The 19799-nt window shown below is 40.8% G+C and overlaps 3 protein-coding genes across 3 annotated transcripts in view; 1 reads left to right on the top strand and 2 right to left on the bottom strand.

The window, feature by feature from the left end:
* SMIM9 (small integral membrane protein 9) overlaps positions 1-221 on the bottom strand; it is a 1270-nt gene extending 1049 nt beyond the window's left edge. Inside the window, exon 1 of the mRNA XM_007467362.1 lies at positions 76-221. Coding sequence (XP_007467424.1) covers positions 76-221 — 146 coding nt within the window. The remainder of the gene's footprint in view (positions 1-75) is intronic.
* Positions 222-4296: 4075 nt separating this feature from the next.
* The window catches only part of F8 (coagulation factor VIII), a 121091-nt gene continuing 105588 nt past the window's right edge, over positions 4297-19799 (bottom strand). The window contains exons 23-26 of the mRNA XM_007467355.1: positions 15711-15855; positions 15160-15308; positions 14211-14387; positions 4297-4452 (exon numbers count right to left, since the gene is read on the bottom strand). Of these exons, the coding sequence (XP_007467417.1) occupies positions 4297-4452; positions 14211-14387; positions 15160-15308; positions 15711-15855 (627 nt within the window). The remainder of the gene's footprint in view (positions 4453-14210; positions 14388-15159; positions 15309-15710; positions 15856-19799) is intronic.
* Positions 19374-19709, top strand: LOC103068398 (histone H2A-Bbd type 2/3). The gene is given in 1 exon segment (XM_082931411.1): positions 19374-19709. A coding segment is annotated over 1 exon segment (336 nt).

Genomic DNA, 19799 nt, shown 5'->3' with positions numbered 1-19799 from the left:
AGAATCCCTCTTTCCTGACCTGAGACAGGAATCTTACATCCTATGAAGATAGGAACATTCATTGTAACAGCAAACACACCCCTTGAGCGTGGTTCCAATCCATCCTGGTCTTGTACTCCGAAGGCAGATAAAGGTGACAGAGACAAAGCGACAGTTTCCAACAAGAGGCAAGTCAGAGAGCACAGCAGAAATCCGATGCTCAGCAGCTTTGGGGGTTCCATGGGCCCTCCAGAGGGCCTGCACCGAGGGGAGATGGCTTTTTCCTTGGCTCGTCCCAAGGCAGCTCTGTCTGAAAAGTCAGAAAATGGTGGTTTAGATTTTATTGCAAAACTAAAGCTATTATGAACACAAGAAAAATTCACTTACTGACACTGTTGAATCCTGAACACAGTCAGTTTCCAAGGCAAAAACCATCCCGCCTTCAAGAAACAAAACAACACAAGACAGAAACTGACTGTGCTCCATCGGATCAGGTACCTGACATCCCCTCCTAAACCACATGCCCCTTTGGGCTTTTCCAGCTCAATTAGTGGAAACTCTTAAGTTGTTCAGGCCAAACCCTGTGGTGTCATCTTTGACTCAGCCTTTTCAGTCCCACATCCTTTTCATTTTGTTTTGTTTTCAGTTGGGTTTATTACTGAATCAGCAAATAAGCAGTATAAATGGTTAACCAGGTATGAATTTCAGTGGATAAGGGGGCACAGTCCATCATGGGGGTGGCGGTGGCCCAGAAGTTCTGCAGTCACAGGAGTTTGTAGCTTCCTGCTTGCTGCCACTGAACAGCCAAAGAGATCTCACTTTGTTGTAAGTCAGGTAGTATCCCACTGACTTCCCTGACCTCATGGCCTATTATCCACTCTTGATCGCTCCACCTCAGCCTCATTTCCTCTGGAACAAGCCACACGTGCTCCTCTCTGTTTTGTTCACATAGGCTGTTCAGGTGCTCAATAAATATTTTTTGAATGAATGAATGGGTGGTGAATTTGGGCAGATAGTGTTCATTGCCTGTCATCACCACACCCTCTTCACTTATTACGTGCAACCAGAGAGGCTAGAAAAGTGGAATCCGCTTTCTCCCAGCCAGTCTTGCTGCTAGCAATGGCTGTGGAACATAGTTTTGGACACTGAAGCATAATGGAGATCTGATGGGTGGCTTCCGGGAAGACTTTCTGCTGTCTTGATAAAAGAAATGGCGCTACCATTTCCCCTTTGTGTTGCCTTGAACATTCTTTAAGTGTTACCTGGGGCTGGAGGAGCCATCCTGTGACCATCAGGCGATGGACACCAGGAAAAGGCCAAGAAAATGACATCTATTCTGGCTCTGAAAATTTTAAGCCACTAAACCAACACCTCTATCTGCCCACCTCTCAACTACTAGGTCTGAGAAAAATAAACTCCTATTTGAGCTTTCTATTACTTAAGACATTTAGAACTGACATTCTCATCCACTGTTGAGACCCGTGTCAGGTAAGGTGGCAAAGAAGCCAGTGAATCAGGCCTCCGTCTTAAGAAGAAGCTGGCCAGAGCCTTCCTTTAAGGTTTCTGAAGTTCCAAATAGAATTCTACTCCTCCTTATGATGTCATTTACTGCATTTGACCCGCCCCCAGTCTCCCTCTATTTGACAGCTAAGCATACAGATGTTTTCTTCTGTCTATGCATAAACATTTGTGTTGATACTGAAACCCATCCTCATGGGATATAGCCATATCCTCTTGGGCTTGAAGATTTCTAAGATATTTTGTTTGCCACATGGTATCTACTGCACCTTCAAATAGTGTATGTATGGGATTTTAATAGATGATAAAGGTGGCATTTCATTTCAGTGGGGAAAAAGAGATGGTTTAATGTGACGACTGGCTATTCTATTCATTCGGATGCACTGACTGAAGTGAGAGCCATACACACAAAAATAAATTCTAGATGGATCAAGGACTAAACAAAAATAAAACCATATACATATCGGGATAAAACATGAGTGGAGTTTTTTGTAGTCTTGGGGTGAAAAAAGCTACTTTGAATATGTCATAAAACCCCAAAGCCATAGGTGAAAATAATGATAAATTTATTGCATAAAAATGTAAAGCTTTCATACAGCAAAACATTGTAAAGAAAGATAAAAGATTAATGACAAACTAGGTGAAAAATTCCACAACACATATGACAGATAATAGGTTAATGTCCTTAACATACAAAGAACTCTTACAAATCAATTTTTAAAAAAAAAATGATGATCAGCTCCATAGAAGAACTGGCATAAATGAATCAGTCAGAAAAGCAATGGATAAATAAATTGTGATATATATTATATAATGGATTACTTTACTGCAATTAAAGTGAGCCACTAGGAAATATATGCAATAAGAGTTGTTTCCAGTTTGGAAGTGTTATGGGTAGTTTTGCCCTGTCTCTTGGTTCACATGGCAGTTCTGGGTCTAGGTCATTACCCAACAGAATTGCCACAGGCTATCTTTATGCTCAACTTTTGTAGATAATGCCAGACTGTTTTCCAAAATAATTATACCACTTTGAGTTTATTTTTGTATATGGTATGAGGAAACGTTCTAATTTCATTCTTTTACATGTAACTGTTCAGTTTTCCCAGCACCACTTATTGAAGAGACTGTCTTTTTTTCATTGTATATTCTTGTCTCCTTTGTCATAGATTAATTGACCATAGGTGTGTGGGTTTATTTCTGGGCTCTGTATCCTGTTCCATTGGTTTATGTGTCTGTTTTTGTCTATTTTTGAGCCACTACCATACTGTTTTGATGACTGTAGCTTTGTAATACAGTCTGAAGTCAGGGAGCATGATTCCTCTAGTTTTGTTCTTGTTTCTGAAGATGTTTTGGCTGTTCAGGGTCTTTTGTATTTCCATATAAATTTTAGAATTGTTTGTTCTGGTTATGGAAAAATGCCCTTGGTATTTTGATAAAGATTGCATTAAATCTGTAGATTGCCTTGGGTAGCATTGTCATTTTAACAATATTAATTTTTCCAATCCATGAACACAGTATATTTGTCCATCTGTGTCATCTTCAGCAGGTTCTTGTAGGTTTCTGAGTACAGGCCCCCCATTAGCCAAATCAGCTGGAGTATGATTGCAAACACTGAACTTGTAAAAGGGATCCCAGGAGATCTGGGCGATGCAAGTACAGCATTTCTCACATTAGGTTCACTACATTCTGCTGCAGCCTCTCCCGGATTCTGTTGTTTGGTCACAACCTCTAGAAAACTTATAAAAGGGGGGTTTGTGGGATGGGCCAGAGCCCAGACTACTGCCTTTACTCCTTCTAGTGCTAATGGATGTCAAGGTTAAGAATCTCTCTCTCTGCTACCGGATCAAGGCTCCATTTCTAATTTTTTAAATGTTAGCTTCACCTCATAAATTATAAAATTTCATTGTTCACATTTTTATTTCCAGTATAAAAGCACAACTCTCAAAGGCATTTGTTTTCACACATCAATGCTTTGTTTACCTGATTATTGAGGGAACCAGCGGGAAGACAAAAGAGCTGGTTCCAAGAGCATTTGAAAAATAAAGACGTATGTGGTCAATGGGAAAAGAATGCCAAAACAAGATGATTAAGCTAGACACAAAAGTGGTTAACCTTTTACAGGGAGTCAAACCATATCACCTTATTGATTTCTGTAAATTAACCTCTAACCTTAATGGACTTTTACAGGACAGTAAACCATTCCCAACCTTATCTGTCAGGGATGGGGCGAGGTGGGGGTTCCTCTTGGGCAGTTAGGGTACAGAATTTCCTGGTACATTTTGTTGTGTCGTTTCAGCAGGAAATTAGCTGAGGAGGGAGTAAAATGAGTGTGTGATTAGAATTACAATGTTGTATCTCCTATCCCAGAGAGCCATGGATTTTCCTCATTTTTCTGTGGAAATATTAAAAATATGTCCTTTAGAAGCCTAGTATGATCATGACCTTTCTTGGTCACCACAGAGGCGGAAGTGGTGGCCGTGTCCAGAGGAGAATGCTTTCCAGCTGAGTTTCCTCATTGCCTTTTGCCTGATTACCTTGGAAGGAAGGACCAATCTGGGAGCGGCCGCAGCAAATGCGCAAGAGGTAAATTGGATGCAACAGCCCCAGAGAACGCAGGACGCATGACGATTGATTTGGGAGGCTTCAGGGCATATCTGCAGGGACTGAGGAGTTGAAATACACAGAAAAACGATGGCACCGTGGGCGGCGTGGGGCAGGAAGTGACCCGGAGGGCGGGCTCAGAGGGATGCTGGACCCGAATCAGGAAAGGGCCCGGGGCCAGGAAGGAAGGACCGGGCCTCAGTACTGCTGCTGCGCCTCGCAGCCCAGAAGCTCCAGCCTCAGGGCGATGTGGTGCGCCCAGCTCTGCGGGTGAATTCGAAGGAAGCGGGTAAACAGCGGGGGGTCTAGAGCGTTCACCACGGGTGTGAAGGAGTCTTGATTTCCCTGAAAAATCTGAAAGAGGAGAGATAGCATTTGTTGGTTGACAGGAAAAGAGTTATAATGTTTACACACACACACACCCAAGAGGCTCCCCAAGTCCATTGGCCTCCTGCTTGGTCTGTAACTCTCCCTAAGCTCCGCCCCCTCATGGGCACCCACTCCAATGCCCATCGCCCAGCACGCACGCTTTTTTTCACTTCCAATTGAGGGATCCACGCTTCCGGTAGTCCAGGATTGAACTCTGGGAGGTGACTGGATGACCGGGTCCCCTGCCTCTGTACCTGGGAAAGTGGTTGTGACATCTAGAATTAAGAGCATCCTTGCTAACCTCCTGTGGAGGCCGTGCTTCCAGCTATGGCTTCCCTCTGGAATCTTCTCACCCACTTTCCCAGCTAATTCAAGGAAGTTGTAAACATCATGATATTTTACTCCCAAATACTTCAACCTGCCAAGCCTTTGGGTCTCAGTTTAAATGTTATCTCTGAAACAGGACTCTTGTTGACTCTGAATCTCCTCTTGTTCATTTCCTTTACACCATTCCGAATCTTCTCATTTATCTGTTTACCTGCTTATTGACCATTTCATTTGTTTTCACCACCAAATGTCGGTTCCATGACAGCAGAGACCTTGGTCACTGACCTTCCTCACGTACAATATATATAGTATATACGTAGCAAATATACTATAAACATTTGTTAAAGTTTGTGTGTTTGATAAAACTTTCGGGAAACAAAAGAGATTCTTGGATAAATATTTGTGGCACACTTTGGAGGCTTGTACATCTTCTGTTAGACTTATTCCTCGATCTTTTCCCTCAAGAAACTGAAAGAATAATACAAGGAACACTTAAATCTCCTTTAATCTACAACAGACTCCTAGTCTCTGGTCTTTTTTTGTCCTTCATGGTGTTGACAATTTAAAAAGTCTAGGACCATTGCGTTGTAGAATGTCCCACATTCTAAATTTGTGTGACTGTTTTCTTATTATTAGATTTCAGTTCAACATCGTTAGTGAGACTATTAACTAGGTGATGTGCCTTTCCCACCATATCACATCAGAGGACACGTGATGCCGATTCCTCCAGAGTTTGACCCTTAGTTAAGGTGATGTCCACCAGATCTCTCCTTTATAAAGGTAATAACTTCCCTTACCTAACAACCTGTGGGGTTAGACTTTGAGACTGTGTAAATATTCTGTTCCACATTAAGCTTTCATCCAATGGTTTTAGTATCTACTGAAGTTCCCTACAAGTATTATATACTGTATTGATGGTTGGTTTCTTAATTTTGTCACGTCTTCTACGTTTATTAGCTGGAATCCTTCTGTGGAGAAGAACGTCTCCTCTCCCTTTATATTTTGATGATGATAATGGACTCCAACATGTTCCAGTAACACCTGGCAGTTTCCTGGCTCTGGTCTTGGACTCTCTAAGGAACCCAGGTTCCTTTTACTAGGAAATGGTATTTGGAAACCAAGACTGTTCTGGGTTGGCTTAGGCTCTGCTCCAGGCCAAGGCTCACGTACACCATGTCTTCTCAGCTTGGACATTTTTATCTCATGGCAGAGAGCAGAGGCACCAGAGACTGAGCCAAACACAGGATCACATTGAAAGCTTCTGTTGGAAAGTGGTTTATATCATGTCTACTTACACTGCATTGGTCAACACGAGTCCTACTATGAAGACCAAAGTCAATGGAGTTTTCAAAAAAGGAGGAAGTGAAAAATCAAGAATAATACCTTTGTGACTTCCCTGGTGGCACAGTGGTTAAGACTCCACCTGCCAATGCAGGGGACATGGGTTCGATCCCTGGTCCGGGAAGATTCCACATGCCGTGGAGCAACTAAGCCCGTGTGCCACAACTACTGAGCCTGCACTGTAGAGCCCACGAGCCACAACTACTGAGCCCGTGTGCCTAGAGCCCGTGCTCCACAACAAGAGAAGCCACCGCAATGAGAAGCCCGCGCACCGCAATGAAGAGTAGCCCCTGCTCGCCACAACTAGAGAAAGCCCGGGTGCAGCAACAAAGACACAACGCAGCCAAAAATAAATAAGTAAATAAATAAATAAAATAAAAGAATAATACCTTTTACCTCATCTGCTATTTTCTGTTCATTCATCACAGCAATGAGGTGATTTTACAATATGTAGTCAGAGATAAGAGGTTTGGGTGGCTTGTTAGGTTTCTTAGTCCACAAGCACCCTCTACTGTTGATAAAGAGAAGTGCAATTTCTGTAACAGATGGGATAGGAAGATATGTCTTGTGATTTTGTGACTCATTTTTGCTTTTCCAGAACACTTAATTTCCACCACTGAAACTTATGGTACTCTTTGTCTTCTAGTTATTCTGTGAGTTATGGGTGGTTTTATTTGCAATTTTAAAATATATCTACAGAGAGATAGTTAGATAGAGAGATGGTTTTTGAAGGCTGTATGGAGAGATTTAGGCAGCTGCCATTATTTGATGAGAATGTACAACTCAGTATTTGGAATTTTAAAATGCTATTTTAAATTATTTTTCTATTTGTTTCTGGCATGTAGAAATACAATAAAATTTTCTGTTGTTTTTTTTTCAGCAAGCTTGCAAACTTATCTTAGTAATTCTAATAATTTAGATAGATAGATTCTTTTGGATTTTCTATGTATGCCATCGTATCTTCCACATATTATGAGAGGTTTTTTTTTTCCCAATCCTAACACATTTTATTTCTTTTTTTTACCTTACTGCATTGCTTAGGACCTCCAATACAGTTTTTAATAAAAGTGGATGGGGCAGATTAAAGATGGCTATGAATTTTTTTGATACTCCTCCCATGGAGAGGTAGGTGTATTTTTTTTTTTTTTTTTTCTTGCGTTATGCGGGCCTCTCACTGTTGCGGCCTCTCCCATTTGCGGAGCACAGGCTCCGGACGCGCAGGCCCAGCGGCCATGGCTCACGGGCCCAGCCGCTCCGCGGCATGTGGGATCCTCCCGAAACGGGGCACGAACCCGCGTCCCCTGCATCGGCAGGCGGACTCTCAAGCACTGCGCCACCAGGGAAGCCCAAGGTAGGTGTATTTTGACTTTTTTTTTTTTTGGCCGTGCCACGCAGCTTGCGGGATCTCAGTTTACCGGCCAGGGATTGAACCTAGGCCATTGCAGTGAAAGCGCAGAGTCCTAACCACTGGACCTCCAGGGAATTCCCTTGTTTTTTTTAAAAATTGAAGTATAGTTGATTTACAATATTGTGTTAGTTTCAGATATACAGTAAAGTGATTCAGTTATATATATATATATATATATATATATTTCCAGATTATTTTCCATTATAGGTTATTATAAGATATTGAATATAGTTCCCTGTGCTATACAGTAAATCCTTGTTGTTTATCTATTTTATGTATAGTAGTGTATATCTGTTAATCTGAAACTCCTAATTTATCTCTCTTCCCCACACCCTTCCCCTTTGGTAACCATAAGTTTGTTTTCTATGTCTGTGAGTCTATTTCTGTTTTGTAAATGAGTTCTTTTGTATCATTTCTTTTAGATTCCACATATAAGTGATATCATATGATATTTGTCTTTCTGTGTCTGACTTACTTCACTTAGTATGATAATCTCTAGGCCCATCCATGTTGCTGCAAATGGCATTGTTTCATTCTTTTTTATGGCTGAGTAATATTCCATTGTGTATATGTACCACATCATCTTTATCCATTCCTCTGTCCTTGGACACTTAGGTTGCTTCCATGTCCTCGCTATTGTAAATAGTGCTGCAGTGAACATTGGGGCGCATGTGTCTTTTGATTTGTTTTAAGTTGGGGTGGGCAATTGATTCTGTGGGCTGATAGAGTATGGTGGCAGAGGTGATGCTGTGCCAAGTTCAAGAGGACTGACAGCTTCCACCTTGGTTTCTTGGAATCTAGCTTTTATGTAAGAAGAGTGACTATCCTAAGACCACCATGCTGAGAGGCCCTGAAGAGACACCAGTGGATGAAAAGGTCAAGGAGAACCAAGATACCAGGTAGGTGAGCAAAGAAGCCATCTAGGAAGTAGATCCACCCGTCCATACCCACTGAAACCCCATGGATCACAGACAAACCAGCCAGACAGATCAACCTAAATTCCTGATCCACAAAATTGTGGCCAAGTTTCAGGGTAGTTTGTGATGCAGCAATAGATAAATGGTATCTTATTTTTAATCTCAAAGGGAAACCTTTCTGTGTTTCACCTAAAATATTATATTTGCTGTAAAATTTTTGTGAATATCCTTTATCAGATTGCGTAGTTTCCCTAGTAGTCTTAGTTTGCCAAATTTTCCCATTAAGAATAGATATTGAATTTTATGAATCTTTTTCTCAGCATTTATTGGCTGTATAATCCTGAAGTTCATTAATGTGATGGATTGCATTAATTTTCTAATGTTAAGCCAACCTTGCATTCCTAGGATAAATCTAACACATACATATTGCTAATATTTTGTTTCGGATCTATGTTCATGAGTAAAGTTGGCCTATTATTTTCTTTTCTAATAAAATTGTTTTTGTTGTGATTTGTTGTCATCATTTAAAGAGTTGGATAATGTAAATACAAGCTTTTTCCATTTTTCTGGAAGAATCTTTGTAATAATGGTATTATTTCTCCCTTGAAAATTTGGTAGAGTATTTAGTGTAGCCATCTGAATCTGGAGGTTTCTTTGTAGGAAGATTTTTGAACACCAATTCAATTTTTCAAAGGTTGTAGGAGTTTCCGCACTTCCACTGCAGGGGCCCAGGTTCCATCCCTGGTTGGGGAACTAAGATCCCGCAAGTTGCGGGGCGTGGCCAATAAAAAAAAATGGTTGTAGGAGTTTCAGGGTTTTTGATTCCTTCTTGAGTAAGTTATATTTACTAGAAATTATCCATTTTACCTAATTTTCCAAATTTACTGTCATAAGGTTAATAAATATCCTCATTTTTTTTATGTTGGCAGGATTTTACTGGGTGGTAAAATCAGTCATGCAAGTTGGAAATTTTTTTTTTTTTTTGCTGTGGCTGCACAGGGAAGTCCCTGAAAAAATTTTTTTAGTTTTTGCTTGAATGCATGAAAAATATTTCACCAGATTTTCTTTCTTTTGGGGGCAGGTTTCAGATTTTTCCTTTTAGCATCACATGGATATCATTAATTATCTTCTGATTTTCATTATTGCTTAGAAATCGCCTGTCAGCTTGTCACTCTTATTATGGTAATGTATGTGTCTTCTGGTTCCTTTTTATTGTGGTAAAATGTACATAACATAAAACTTATCATCTTAACCATTTTAAATTGTAAAATTCAGTGGCATTTAGTACATTCACCATTATCTAGTTCCAGAATATTTCTATCACTCCAAAAGGAAATCCAGTACCCATCAGGAAGCCACTCCCCGTTTACCCTTCTCTCCAATCTCTGGTAATCACTAATCTGTTTTCTGTCTCTCTATATTTGCCTATTCTGGATATTTCATATAAATGGAATCATACAATATGTAGTCTTTTGTGTCTGACTTCTTTCACTTAGCATATTTTCAAGGTTCATCCATATTGTAGCATGCATCAGCATGTCTATATTTTTTTAATGGCTGAATAATATTCAGCTGTATGGATAGACCGGAATTTGTTTATCCACCAGTTGATGGACATTTGTGTCATTTTCACCCATTGGCTATTGTGAATAGTGCTGCTATGAGCATTTGCCTGCAAGTTTTTGTTAATTGCCTATTTTCAGTTCTTTTGGGTACACACCCAGTAGCAGAATTGCTGGGATCATATGGTAATTCTATGGTTTCCACAGTGGCTGCCTATTTCGCATTGCCATCAGCGGTATGGGTTCCAATTTTTCTACATCCTTGCTAACACTTCTTACTTTCTGTGTTAAAAAAAAATTATAGCCATCCTAGTAAGTGTGAAGTAATACCTCATTGTGGTTTTGATTTGCATTTTTCTAATGACTAATGATGTTGCTGTTGATGTGCTTGTTGGCCATTTGTATATCTTCTTTGGAGAAATGCCTATTGAAGTCCTTTGCCTATTTTTAAATTTGGTTGTCTTTTTGTTGAGTTTAAGAATTCCTTTCATATCTATTTTTCTTCTGTTGTTTGTGATTATGGTTCACATCTAAAAAACCATTTGTAAAATCCAAGGTCATGAAGATTTACCTCTATATTTTCTTCCAAGAGTTTTAAAGTTTTAGTTCTTATATTTAGGTATTTGATCTATTTTGAATTAATTTTTGTATATGGCGTGTGGTGACTTCATTCTTTTGCATGTGGCTATCCAGTTTTCCCAGCATTATTTGTTGAAGAGACTATTCTTTTCCCATTGAATGGTCTTGGCACCCTTATCGAAAATTAATTTACTATAGATGTATAGCGTTATTTCTGGACTTGAATTCTATCTTTATGTCACTACCACAGTGTTTTGATTACTGTAGCTTTGTAGTAAGTTTTGAAATTGGAAAGTGTGAATCCTGTAACTGTTTTTTCAAGATTGTTTTTGCTATTTTGGGTCCCTTGCAATTACAGATGAATTTTAAGATCAGCTTGGCCATTTCTGCAAAAATGGCCATTGGGACTTTGATAGGGATTGCACTGAATCTGTAGAAAGCTTTGGTTAGTAGTGCCATCTTAATAATGTGTTCCAATCCATTAACCCAGGATGTCTCTCCATTCAGTTAGGTCTTCTTTAATTTTTCAAGCAATGTTTTGTAGTTTTGAGTGTATAAGTCTTGTACCTCCTTGGTTAAGTTTATTATTCATAAATATTTTATTCTTTTGGATGATATTGTAAATGAAATTTTTTTCTTAATTTTCTTTTCAGATTTTTCACTACTAGTGTATGGAAACACAACAGATTTTTGTGTGTTGACCATGTATCCTACAACTTTACTGAATTCATCTATTAGTTCTAATAGGCTTTTGTGGGTTCTTTAGGATTTTCTATGATAAAATCATATCATTGGTGAAGAGAGACAGTTTTACTTCTTCCTTTCCAATCTGAATGCCTTTTGTTTATTTTTATTTTTTTTTGTAATTTCTCTGGCTATAACTTCCAGTACAGTGTTGAACAGAAGTGGTGAAAGTGGTCATCCTTGTTTGTTTGCCACTTCTCCACTATTTCTTTCATTCATTCTGGACTCCACTTATATATATATGGCTTTCTCTGTATAGCATATGTCTCAATTTCTTTTTCATATGTTTCACCTTCTGTGCTCCATTCTGGGTAATTTCTTCAGATATATGTTCCAGTGACTAAATTCTCTTTGGCTGTGCCCAATTCACTATTAAGTCTTCCTTTGATTTTTAAACTTCAACAATGATGTTTTTTAATTTCTAAAAGTACTGTTTTTTCCAAAACTGCCTAATAATTTGTCATTCATTTTTATGTTTCCAGAGCTCATTGCTTTAAATATTTTGTGCATAATTACTTTATGATATATATCTGATAATGTCAATATCTGGTATTCTTCAGATTCTAAATTTGTGTTGATTGTTTCTGCCCATTTGTAGTCAAGTTGGCTTGTTATCTTGTATGTTTGCTGATCTATGTTTATGATCTTATCATTTTAATATGTAGGAATCCTGGAGACCTAAACTGGGAATGCTTTTTCTCTAGAGAAATCATTCTTCCAGAAGCCAGGAGGTGCTACCTATCTGCAACTAGCTCTGCTACTTTCTGGGTTTCATTACTTAATGCAGAAGTCTCACATTCCATTCTTGCATTTTGCTCAAAGCTTGGTCTCCTGAGAACAACACTAATATAAGCATCTCCCTTTAGGAAAGTTCCTCCATTTTACATTTTCTCATTTTTCACCTCTCTTTGCTCTGATTTAAGCTCATTATTTGAAAATAAAAGCTCATTTTTTTTTGTTTGTTTTGTTTTTTCGCTGTTGGTGCTGAGGAGGCTGGAGAGTCCCCTTTCTTCATTGAGTGTAGCAGTGCATTAAGAAGTATGTACTATAGGGCTTCCCTGGTGGTGCAGTGGTTGAGAGTCCGCCTGCTGATGCAGGGGACGCGGGTTCGTGCCCGGGTCCGGGAAGATCCCACATGCCGCGGAGCGGCTGGGCCCGTGAGCCGTGGCTGCTGAGCCCGCGCGTCTGGAGCCTGTGCTCCACAATGGGAGAGGCCACAACAGTGAGAGGCCCGTGTACTGAAAAAAAAAAAAAAAAAAGTAGTATGTACTATCAGTGCTATAGCCTTTTTAAAATTTTGGTAATATATACATAACATATATTTTAACATTTTAACTGTTTTTAAGCGTACAAGTACGTTTGACAACAAGTACATAACATGTACATTCACAATGTTGTGCAACTATCACCACCAACCATCTCCAAAGCGCTTCATCTTGCAAAACTGAAACTCTGGGGAATTCCCTGGTGCTCCAGTGGTTCGGTCTCTGTGCTCTCACTGCTGAGGACACGGGTTCAATCACTGGTCAGGGAACGAAGATCCCACATCCCACAAGCCATGCAGCGTGGCCAAAACAAAACAAAAAACCAAAAAATAAAAACAAAAACAAAACTGAAACTCTGTCTCCATCAAACAATAACTCTCCATCCTCCCCAGCTCCCAGCCTCTGGTAACCTCTATTCGACTTTCAGTCTCATTGTAATTGTTAATTTTACAATGTCAACTTGTCTAGGCCATACGGTGTCCAGATATTTGGTCAAACATTATTCTGGGTGTGTTGGTGAGGATATTTTTGGATGAGATTAACATTTAAATAGTAGAGTGAGTAGAGCAGATTGCTGTCCCCCGGAAGCGGGTGAGTGCTATGCAATCAGTTGAAGGTCTGAATAGAACAAAAAGGCTGACCCTCATCTGAGTAAGAGAGAATTCTTTTTGCATGGCCCATTTGAATTGGGACATTGGGTTTTTTCCAGCCTTTGGGCTCAAACTCAAATATTGGCACTTCCTGGGTTCAGACAGGAACTACACCACTGGCTCTCCTCGTTTCCAGACCTTCACACTCAGACTGAAACTTATGCCATTGGCTCTCCTGGGTCTCCAGCTTGCTGATTCACCCTGCAGAGCTTGAGACTTGTCAGCCTCCATAATCATGTGAGTCAATTGGTTCTGTTTCTCTGGAGAACGCTGACTAATATATAAGTGGAATTATACAATATTTGTCCTTTTATGTCTGCTCTAATTAATTTAGCCATGCATGTTATAGCATGTATCAGAGATATGCCCTTTTTAAAATGGAAATGTCCTCTAGAACATACATTATCAGTACTCTGGTTCACTAAACTGCCAGAAGCAAAAATGTTTAATCCAGCCTTGAGGGAACAAGGAATTCTTCTTGGAGGAGATGATGTTTTTCTGAGACTTGAAGAATGCACCAGGTGAAAGGGTCAATAAGAAGTACCTAGAAAAACTGTTCTAGGTAGAAGAAACAGTACATATAAAAGCCTAGTGTGAGAAAAAACATGCTGTTTTTAGGGACTTGAGGGTTCCTTAGTATGGGTGGAGCTTAGAAAGCCCAGGAGCAAGTAGCAAGAGACTATGCTAGAGAGGTCGGTAAGGGCCACCATCCTGAATGACACCAACATCTATGAGGATAAGCAGCTTTTGGCTCTACTCTGCTCCTTCCTGGGATGATACATTCTTGCTTGGAGTCACTGTGTCCTCCCAGAATGCCTTTCATAGTGCCCTATTACTATAGATACTCAGTAAAGTTTATCCTGAAAGTCTGGTCATATATCAACCTTGTTATGTTTCTAAATGTCAAGTTCTAAGACAGGCTTTGTGCCTTTCCTGTGAGATTAGCGTACCTTTACTTTGCCATTATGAAGAAACAGAGTCCAATTATGGCCATCTTGACTACTGGATATGAGGAACTCCTTCACATACATGCTGGTAAGCAGAGATTTCACCCCCTGGGTGGTTATTCCTGTGACTCTCACTGTCTTCTGGAAGTCCACTTGCAGCCACTCTTTTTGATTATTTGCCTGGGGAATGCACCAGGTGCATTAGAGTAGTATCTTTTTGGTCACTATTTGCTCCCAGAAATCCCCAAATCCCTTCTTAATCATATCACAGCACTTATCACTCTGCATATTAATTATCTGTTTGTCAGTCTCCCTTATCAGACTCGAAGCAAATTGAGGGCTGAAATTTTTCATGATTCATCTCTGTATCCCCAGGGTTAGCCACTTAATAGGGGCCCAGTAAAGGTTTGCTGAATGAATATATGAGTAATATATAGACTGACTAGAGTATTAAAAGTTTGGCAATGTGTTATACAACCTATTTTGTTTAAAACAAGCCCCTGGAGGAACAGAGACCATTAACTCCATCCATTTCCCCAAGCTAGTCAGTGATTGAAAATCACAAAAACTGAGTGGTTCCAGAAAAGAACTGTGCCCAATGAACTGTACATAACTATGACCCTTTGCTTTGTTGATATTTCTCTGTAAAACTGGATTTCATCCACTCCAATTCTTTGACAAATATTAGCCCAGTACTACATATAGATATTCTGTTTCTAGGAGGTTCAATTAGGGATCATTTTCCCCCAAAGAATGCTGTGTGAATTCACATGGCACACCCACTAAATAAATATCTGTGGGGTTTTCTGTGCATAGTCAACTTTCCTTGACACTCTTTGTGGGAACAAGCAGGTGATAGAAGTAACTGAAGAAACAGTCAAGAGCTTACCCTATCCTTTCCCAGCCACTACTCCTTCTGCATCAGTTATATGGCAAATTTGTTCCCTCTTACCTGGGGTCTCCAGGCATTAGTCCTCCCTTGGAGGTGAAGTCGGGCTTGTGAAGGAGACCAGGTGGCAAACATATTGCTTAAGTGGGATGAGGCAGTAATCTGTGCATCTGATATTGCTTTACTCTCCATTCCCAGTGCCATGTTGCAACCTCAGAGAAATGAAAGGAGAATGTAATCACAAGAACAAGATGCAGCTGAGGTTCTGCTGGCCTGTCTCCACTGATATGTTCTAGGGCTATTGTCATCACGAAGTCATTTTCCAGGCACTAACTTTTGCATGCTATTGTTAAGATGCCCCCTGTTTTCTGGTCAGCTCTGCTCAGCTCTGTTGGACTTTGATTTGCCTTGTTAATAGTAGTGTAGGAGGTGGCTGCCCCTGGGGAATCCCATGGTTAGGAGGAACAAGTCATGGGTTTGCCCAGGACTGTACTGGTTTTAGCATTGATAGTTCTGTGTCCTGGGAAATCCCCCCAGTCTCAGGAAAGCTAGGATGGTTAGCCATCCTACTCATGGTTGGGAGAGGTAAGTACATGGGATGACTTGACACTTACTGTTTAAATCACAGCCCATCAACTCCATGCGAAGAGTGCTGCGGATGCTGTAATGCGTTGGGTGCAAACGGACATACCGAGCAATAATTGGAGGGTTAAAAATATTGTGTTTTATCCCAGATGAATCCACATTGCCAAAGAAGACCTGTAGGGAGGTATTAGCACAGATACATGTAAAATGAAGAAAGAATAAGAAGCAATTCCTCCCAATCATATCTTTCTTCTAATTTGCTCTGTGCATTTCTCAACAGCACCGAACACCCAAATAAAACCATTCTGGCTAGCCAGATGTTAGAATGTAATAATGTGAAGGAGAAAATCACAGGGAGAAGAATGGAACAAGGGAGATTAGGTCTGAGCAGGTTAAGTAGTCTACTTTGGGGTCCTGTAAAACGGTCATTCATCAAAGTTGTGGAAGCCATTTAGGCCTTTGCTAATCCAGTGTGGGCCACAGACCAGCTGCATTAGAATCACCTGGGAGCAATTAGACCTGCAACATCTGGAGCCCTATTCCAGATCTACTGAATCAAACCATACAGTTTGAGAAACACTAGCTTAGGGCAGAGTCGGCTGCAGCTGTGAAAGGGGACTTGGAGTAGGCAGCCTGCCATATGGTCTCAGGATGATCTTCCAATAATGTGTGTGTGTGTGTGTGTGTGTGTGTGCGTGCGTGTGCATGTGCATGTGTGTGCGTGTGCATGTGTGTGTGTGTGCTGTGGGGCGTTAATTAACGATTCCTTGTGTATGAATTCATGAGACACATGTTAATATCCAACTTCTGGGGTTTAGGAACTTGACATGTCTAGGTTCTACAGAAAAGTACATGACATATTTAAGGAATAAGGAACACATTTTGAGAAATATGCTAGTAATTCCAACTCAAAAGGCCTAGATTTAAATCATGATATATAGAAAAAAGAAAGTTGAAAATCCTCTCTCATAAAACACCTGGGATTCTCTATCTGCTTGAATACACTAAAACAGGAATCAATATATGGCTGTTATATAATCAGACATCAGAGTTACAGTATTATGGGGAATTTAAAAAATTGTTCTTCCATGTAACAATTTTTTCTTCCTATGGGATAAAAATGTTAATAAATGTATAGCATTGCCCCAGAAATCACAGCATTTAAAAAATATTTTTATTGGAGTATAGTTGATTTACAATGTTGTGTTAGTTTCTGCTGTACAGCAAAGTGAATCAGTTATACACATACATGTATCCATGCTTTTTTAGATTCTTTACCAACACAGGTCATTACAGAGTATTGAGTAGAGTTCCGTGTGCTATATAGTAGGTCCTTATTAGTTATCTATTTTCTATATAGTAGTGTGTATATGTCTATTCCAATCTCCCAATTTATCCCCCCCCTTACCCCCGTGGTAACCATAAGTTTGTTTTCCACATCTGTGACTCTACTTCTGTTTTGTACATAAGTTCATTTGTACACTTTTTTTTTCAATTTCACATATAAGTGGTATCATGTATTTGTCTTTCTCTGACTTACTTCACTCAGTATGACAATCTGTAGGCACAGCATTATTTTTGATAAATAGGTCTGCTTCATTTTTAACTCAATTATTGTGTCTTGATTAGATACCTTCTTAGGAAGAAATCTGTATTAATTCAACAAATAGTTAATGACTACAGAAATTCTAGATTCCATGTATTATGTGCCAGAAACTATGTGCTAGGTGGCTTCACTGGTGAATTCTAATAAATGTTTAAAGAATTAATGCCAATCCTTTCCCAAACTCTTCCAAAAGATAGAAAAGGAGGGAAAACATCCTAACTCATACTATAGGGCCAGCATTACCTTGATACCAAAGCCAGACATATATACCAGAAGAAAGAAAATTACAGACCAATAGCCTTTATGAATATAGATGCAAAAATCCTCAGAAGAATTCTAGCAAGCTGAATCCAGCAGCATATTATAAATATTACATTCCATGTCCAAATAGGAATTATGCCAGGAATGCAAGGATGGCTCAACATAAGAAAACAGATTAGTCAAAACCACATTGATAAAATGAAGGGGGAAAACACCCTCACGATCATCTTTTAGTTGATGCAGAAAAAGCATTCAACAAAATCTAACAACTTTCTTGATTAAAAAACAAACAAACAAAAAACACCCAGCAAACTAAGAATAGAAGGGAAATTCCTCAACAAAATAAAAGGCTTTTATGAAATACCCTAGCTAATGTCATACTCAATGGTGGAAGACTGGAAGCATTTCCTCTAACATCAGGAACAAGAGAAGAATGCTTGCTTTCAGTGCTTCTACTCAAGACTGTAACGGAAGTCCTAGTCAGAGCAATGAGGCAAGAAAAAGAAATAAAAAGCATCCAAGTTGGAAAGGAAGTTAAACTGCTTCTATTCTCAGATGACCTGCTCTTCTGTACAGGAAACCCTAAAGAATCCACAAAACACTATTAGAGTTAACAAACGAATTCAACCAAGTTGCAGTATACAAGATCAACACACAAAAGTCTGTTGTGTTTCCATATCCTAGCAATGAAAAAATAATCCAAAATGAAATTGACAACAGTTCTATTTCACACAACATCAAAAGGAATAAAACACACAGAGATAAATTTAGCCAAGGAGGTGCAAGGCTTGTGCACCAAAAACTACAAAGCACTGCTGAAAGAAATTAATGATGACCTTAAAAAAAAAGGGGAAACAGCAGATTTTGTGGACTGGAAGACTTAATACTTTTAAGATGGCAATCCCACCCAAAGTTGTCTAGAGATTTAATGAAATCCCTATGGAAATCGCAATGCTCTGTTTTACAGAAATGTAAAAGCCAATCCTAAATGCATACGGAATTTCAAGTGACGTTGAATAGCAAAAATAATCTTGGAAAAGAAGAAAATAGTTGGAGGACTCACACTTCCCTATTTCAAAACTTAGTCCAAAGCTTCAGTTATCAAAACTATGTGGTACTAGCATAAGGATAGACACATAGATCAGTGGAGTCCAGAAATAAACCCACAGATCTATCCCATGGGTTGTAAACCCAATTGAGTTGAAAACAGGTGTTCAAACAGAACCCTGCACAGGAATGTTCACCAGAGCACTATGCCCGACAGGCACAAGGTGGAAGTCACCCAAATGTACATCAGCTGCTGAGCGGATACACAACATGTGTGGTCTAGCCATGCACTGGAATATTATTCAGCCTGCTGAATATTATTCAGCCAGCAATATAATTCATTTGTAAGGAGATATACAGTCGTGATGGTGGCCCAGCACCGCCAGTGTATACTTGGTGCCCCTGGATGGTCCGCCATTAGCTGCCTTCTCTGTACAAAGTTCCCGTCCGGTGGACAGTGAGAGTTCCACCAAAGAGAGGGTCCAGCGAGCACGGCGAGCAGGATCCTGCCAGCGCCATTTCTTTGCAGGCCCAGGACCCCGGCGGAGGGGGTGGGGGCGGGGTGAGGTGGGGTGGGGGAGGGGTTATGGGAAAGCAGTGACCTCACAGGGTGTTCCCCGACCAATGAGGGCCCGGTCTACGGTCGCTAGGATACAGAGGAGGGGCCTGAGAACACCGGTTGTCTTGAGATGTTGGGACCAGCAGGCACAACCGACCGCCCCTCATCCCGCCGCACCGCAGAGCGAGGCCGTCGCAGAAAGCGCGCCCAACGGCCAGCATGCCAGGGAAGAGGGGCCGTCGAGGGTCACCCGGTCGCCGCTCCCGCACCGCCTGAGCCGAGCTGTCCTTCACCGTGAGCCACATGGAGCGCCTCCTGCGGGAGGGCCACTACGCCCAGCGCCTGAGCTCGTCCGCACCCGTCTACCTAGTGGCCATCGTCCAGTACCTGACGGCCAGGGTCCTGGAGCTGGCGCGCCATGAGGCCCAGAACAGCGGCAGGAGGCGCCTCACTCCGGAGCTGGTGGACTTGGCGGCCCGCAGCAACGCGCTGCTCAGCGACTTGTTCAGGACTATCGCACTATCTATCTCCCAGGTGGCCCCGGCCCAGCCCTAGCTGCCCAACGACACCTGGGTCCCCGGCCCCCGGGGGGCGGGGTGGGGGTCGCGGCGGTCAGGCGCCAGGCCCGCTCACCGACCGACCGCA

This window comes from Lipotes vexillifer, unplaced genomic scaffold (assembly GCF_000442215.2).
Source record: "Lipotes vexillifer unplaced genomic scaffold, Lipotes_vexillifer_v1.1 scaffold2385, whole genome shotgun sequence".
In the NCBI taxonomy this organism is placed as follows: Eukaryota; Metazoa; Chordata; class Mammalia; order Artiodactyla; family Lipotidae; genus Lipotes; species Lipotes vexillifer.
This window is presented reverse-complemented; position numbering and strand designations above follow the sequence as displayed.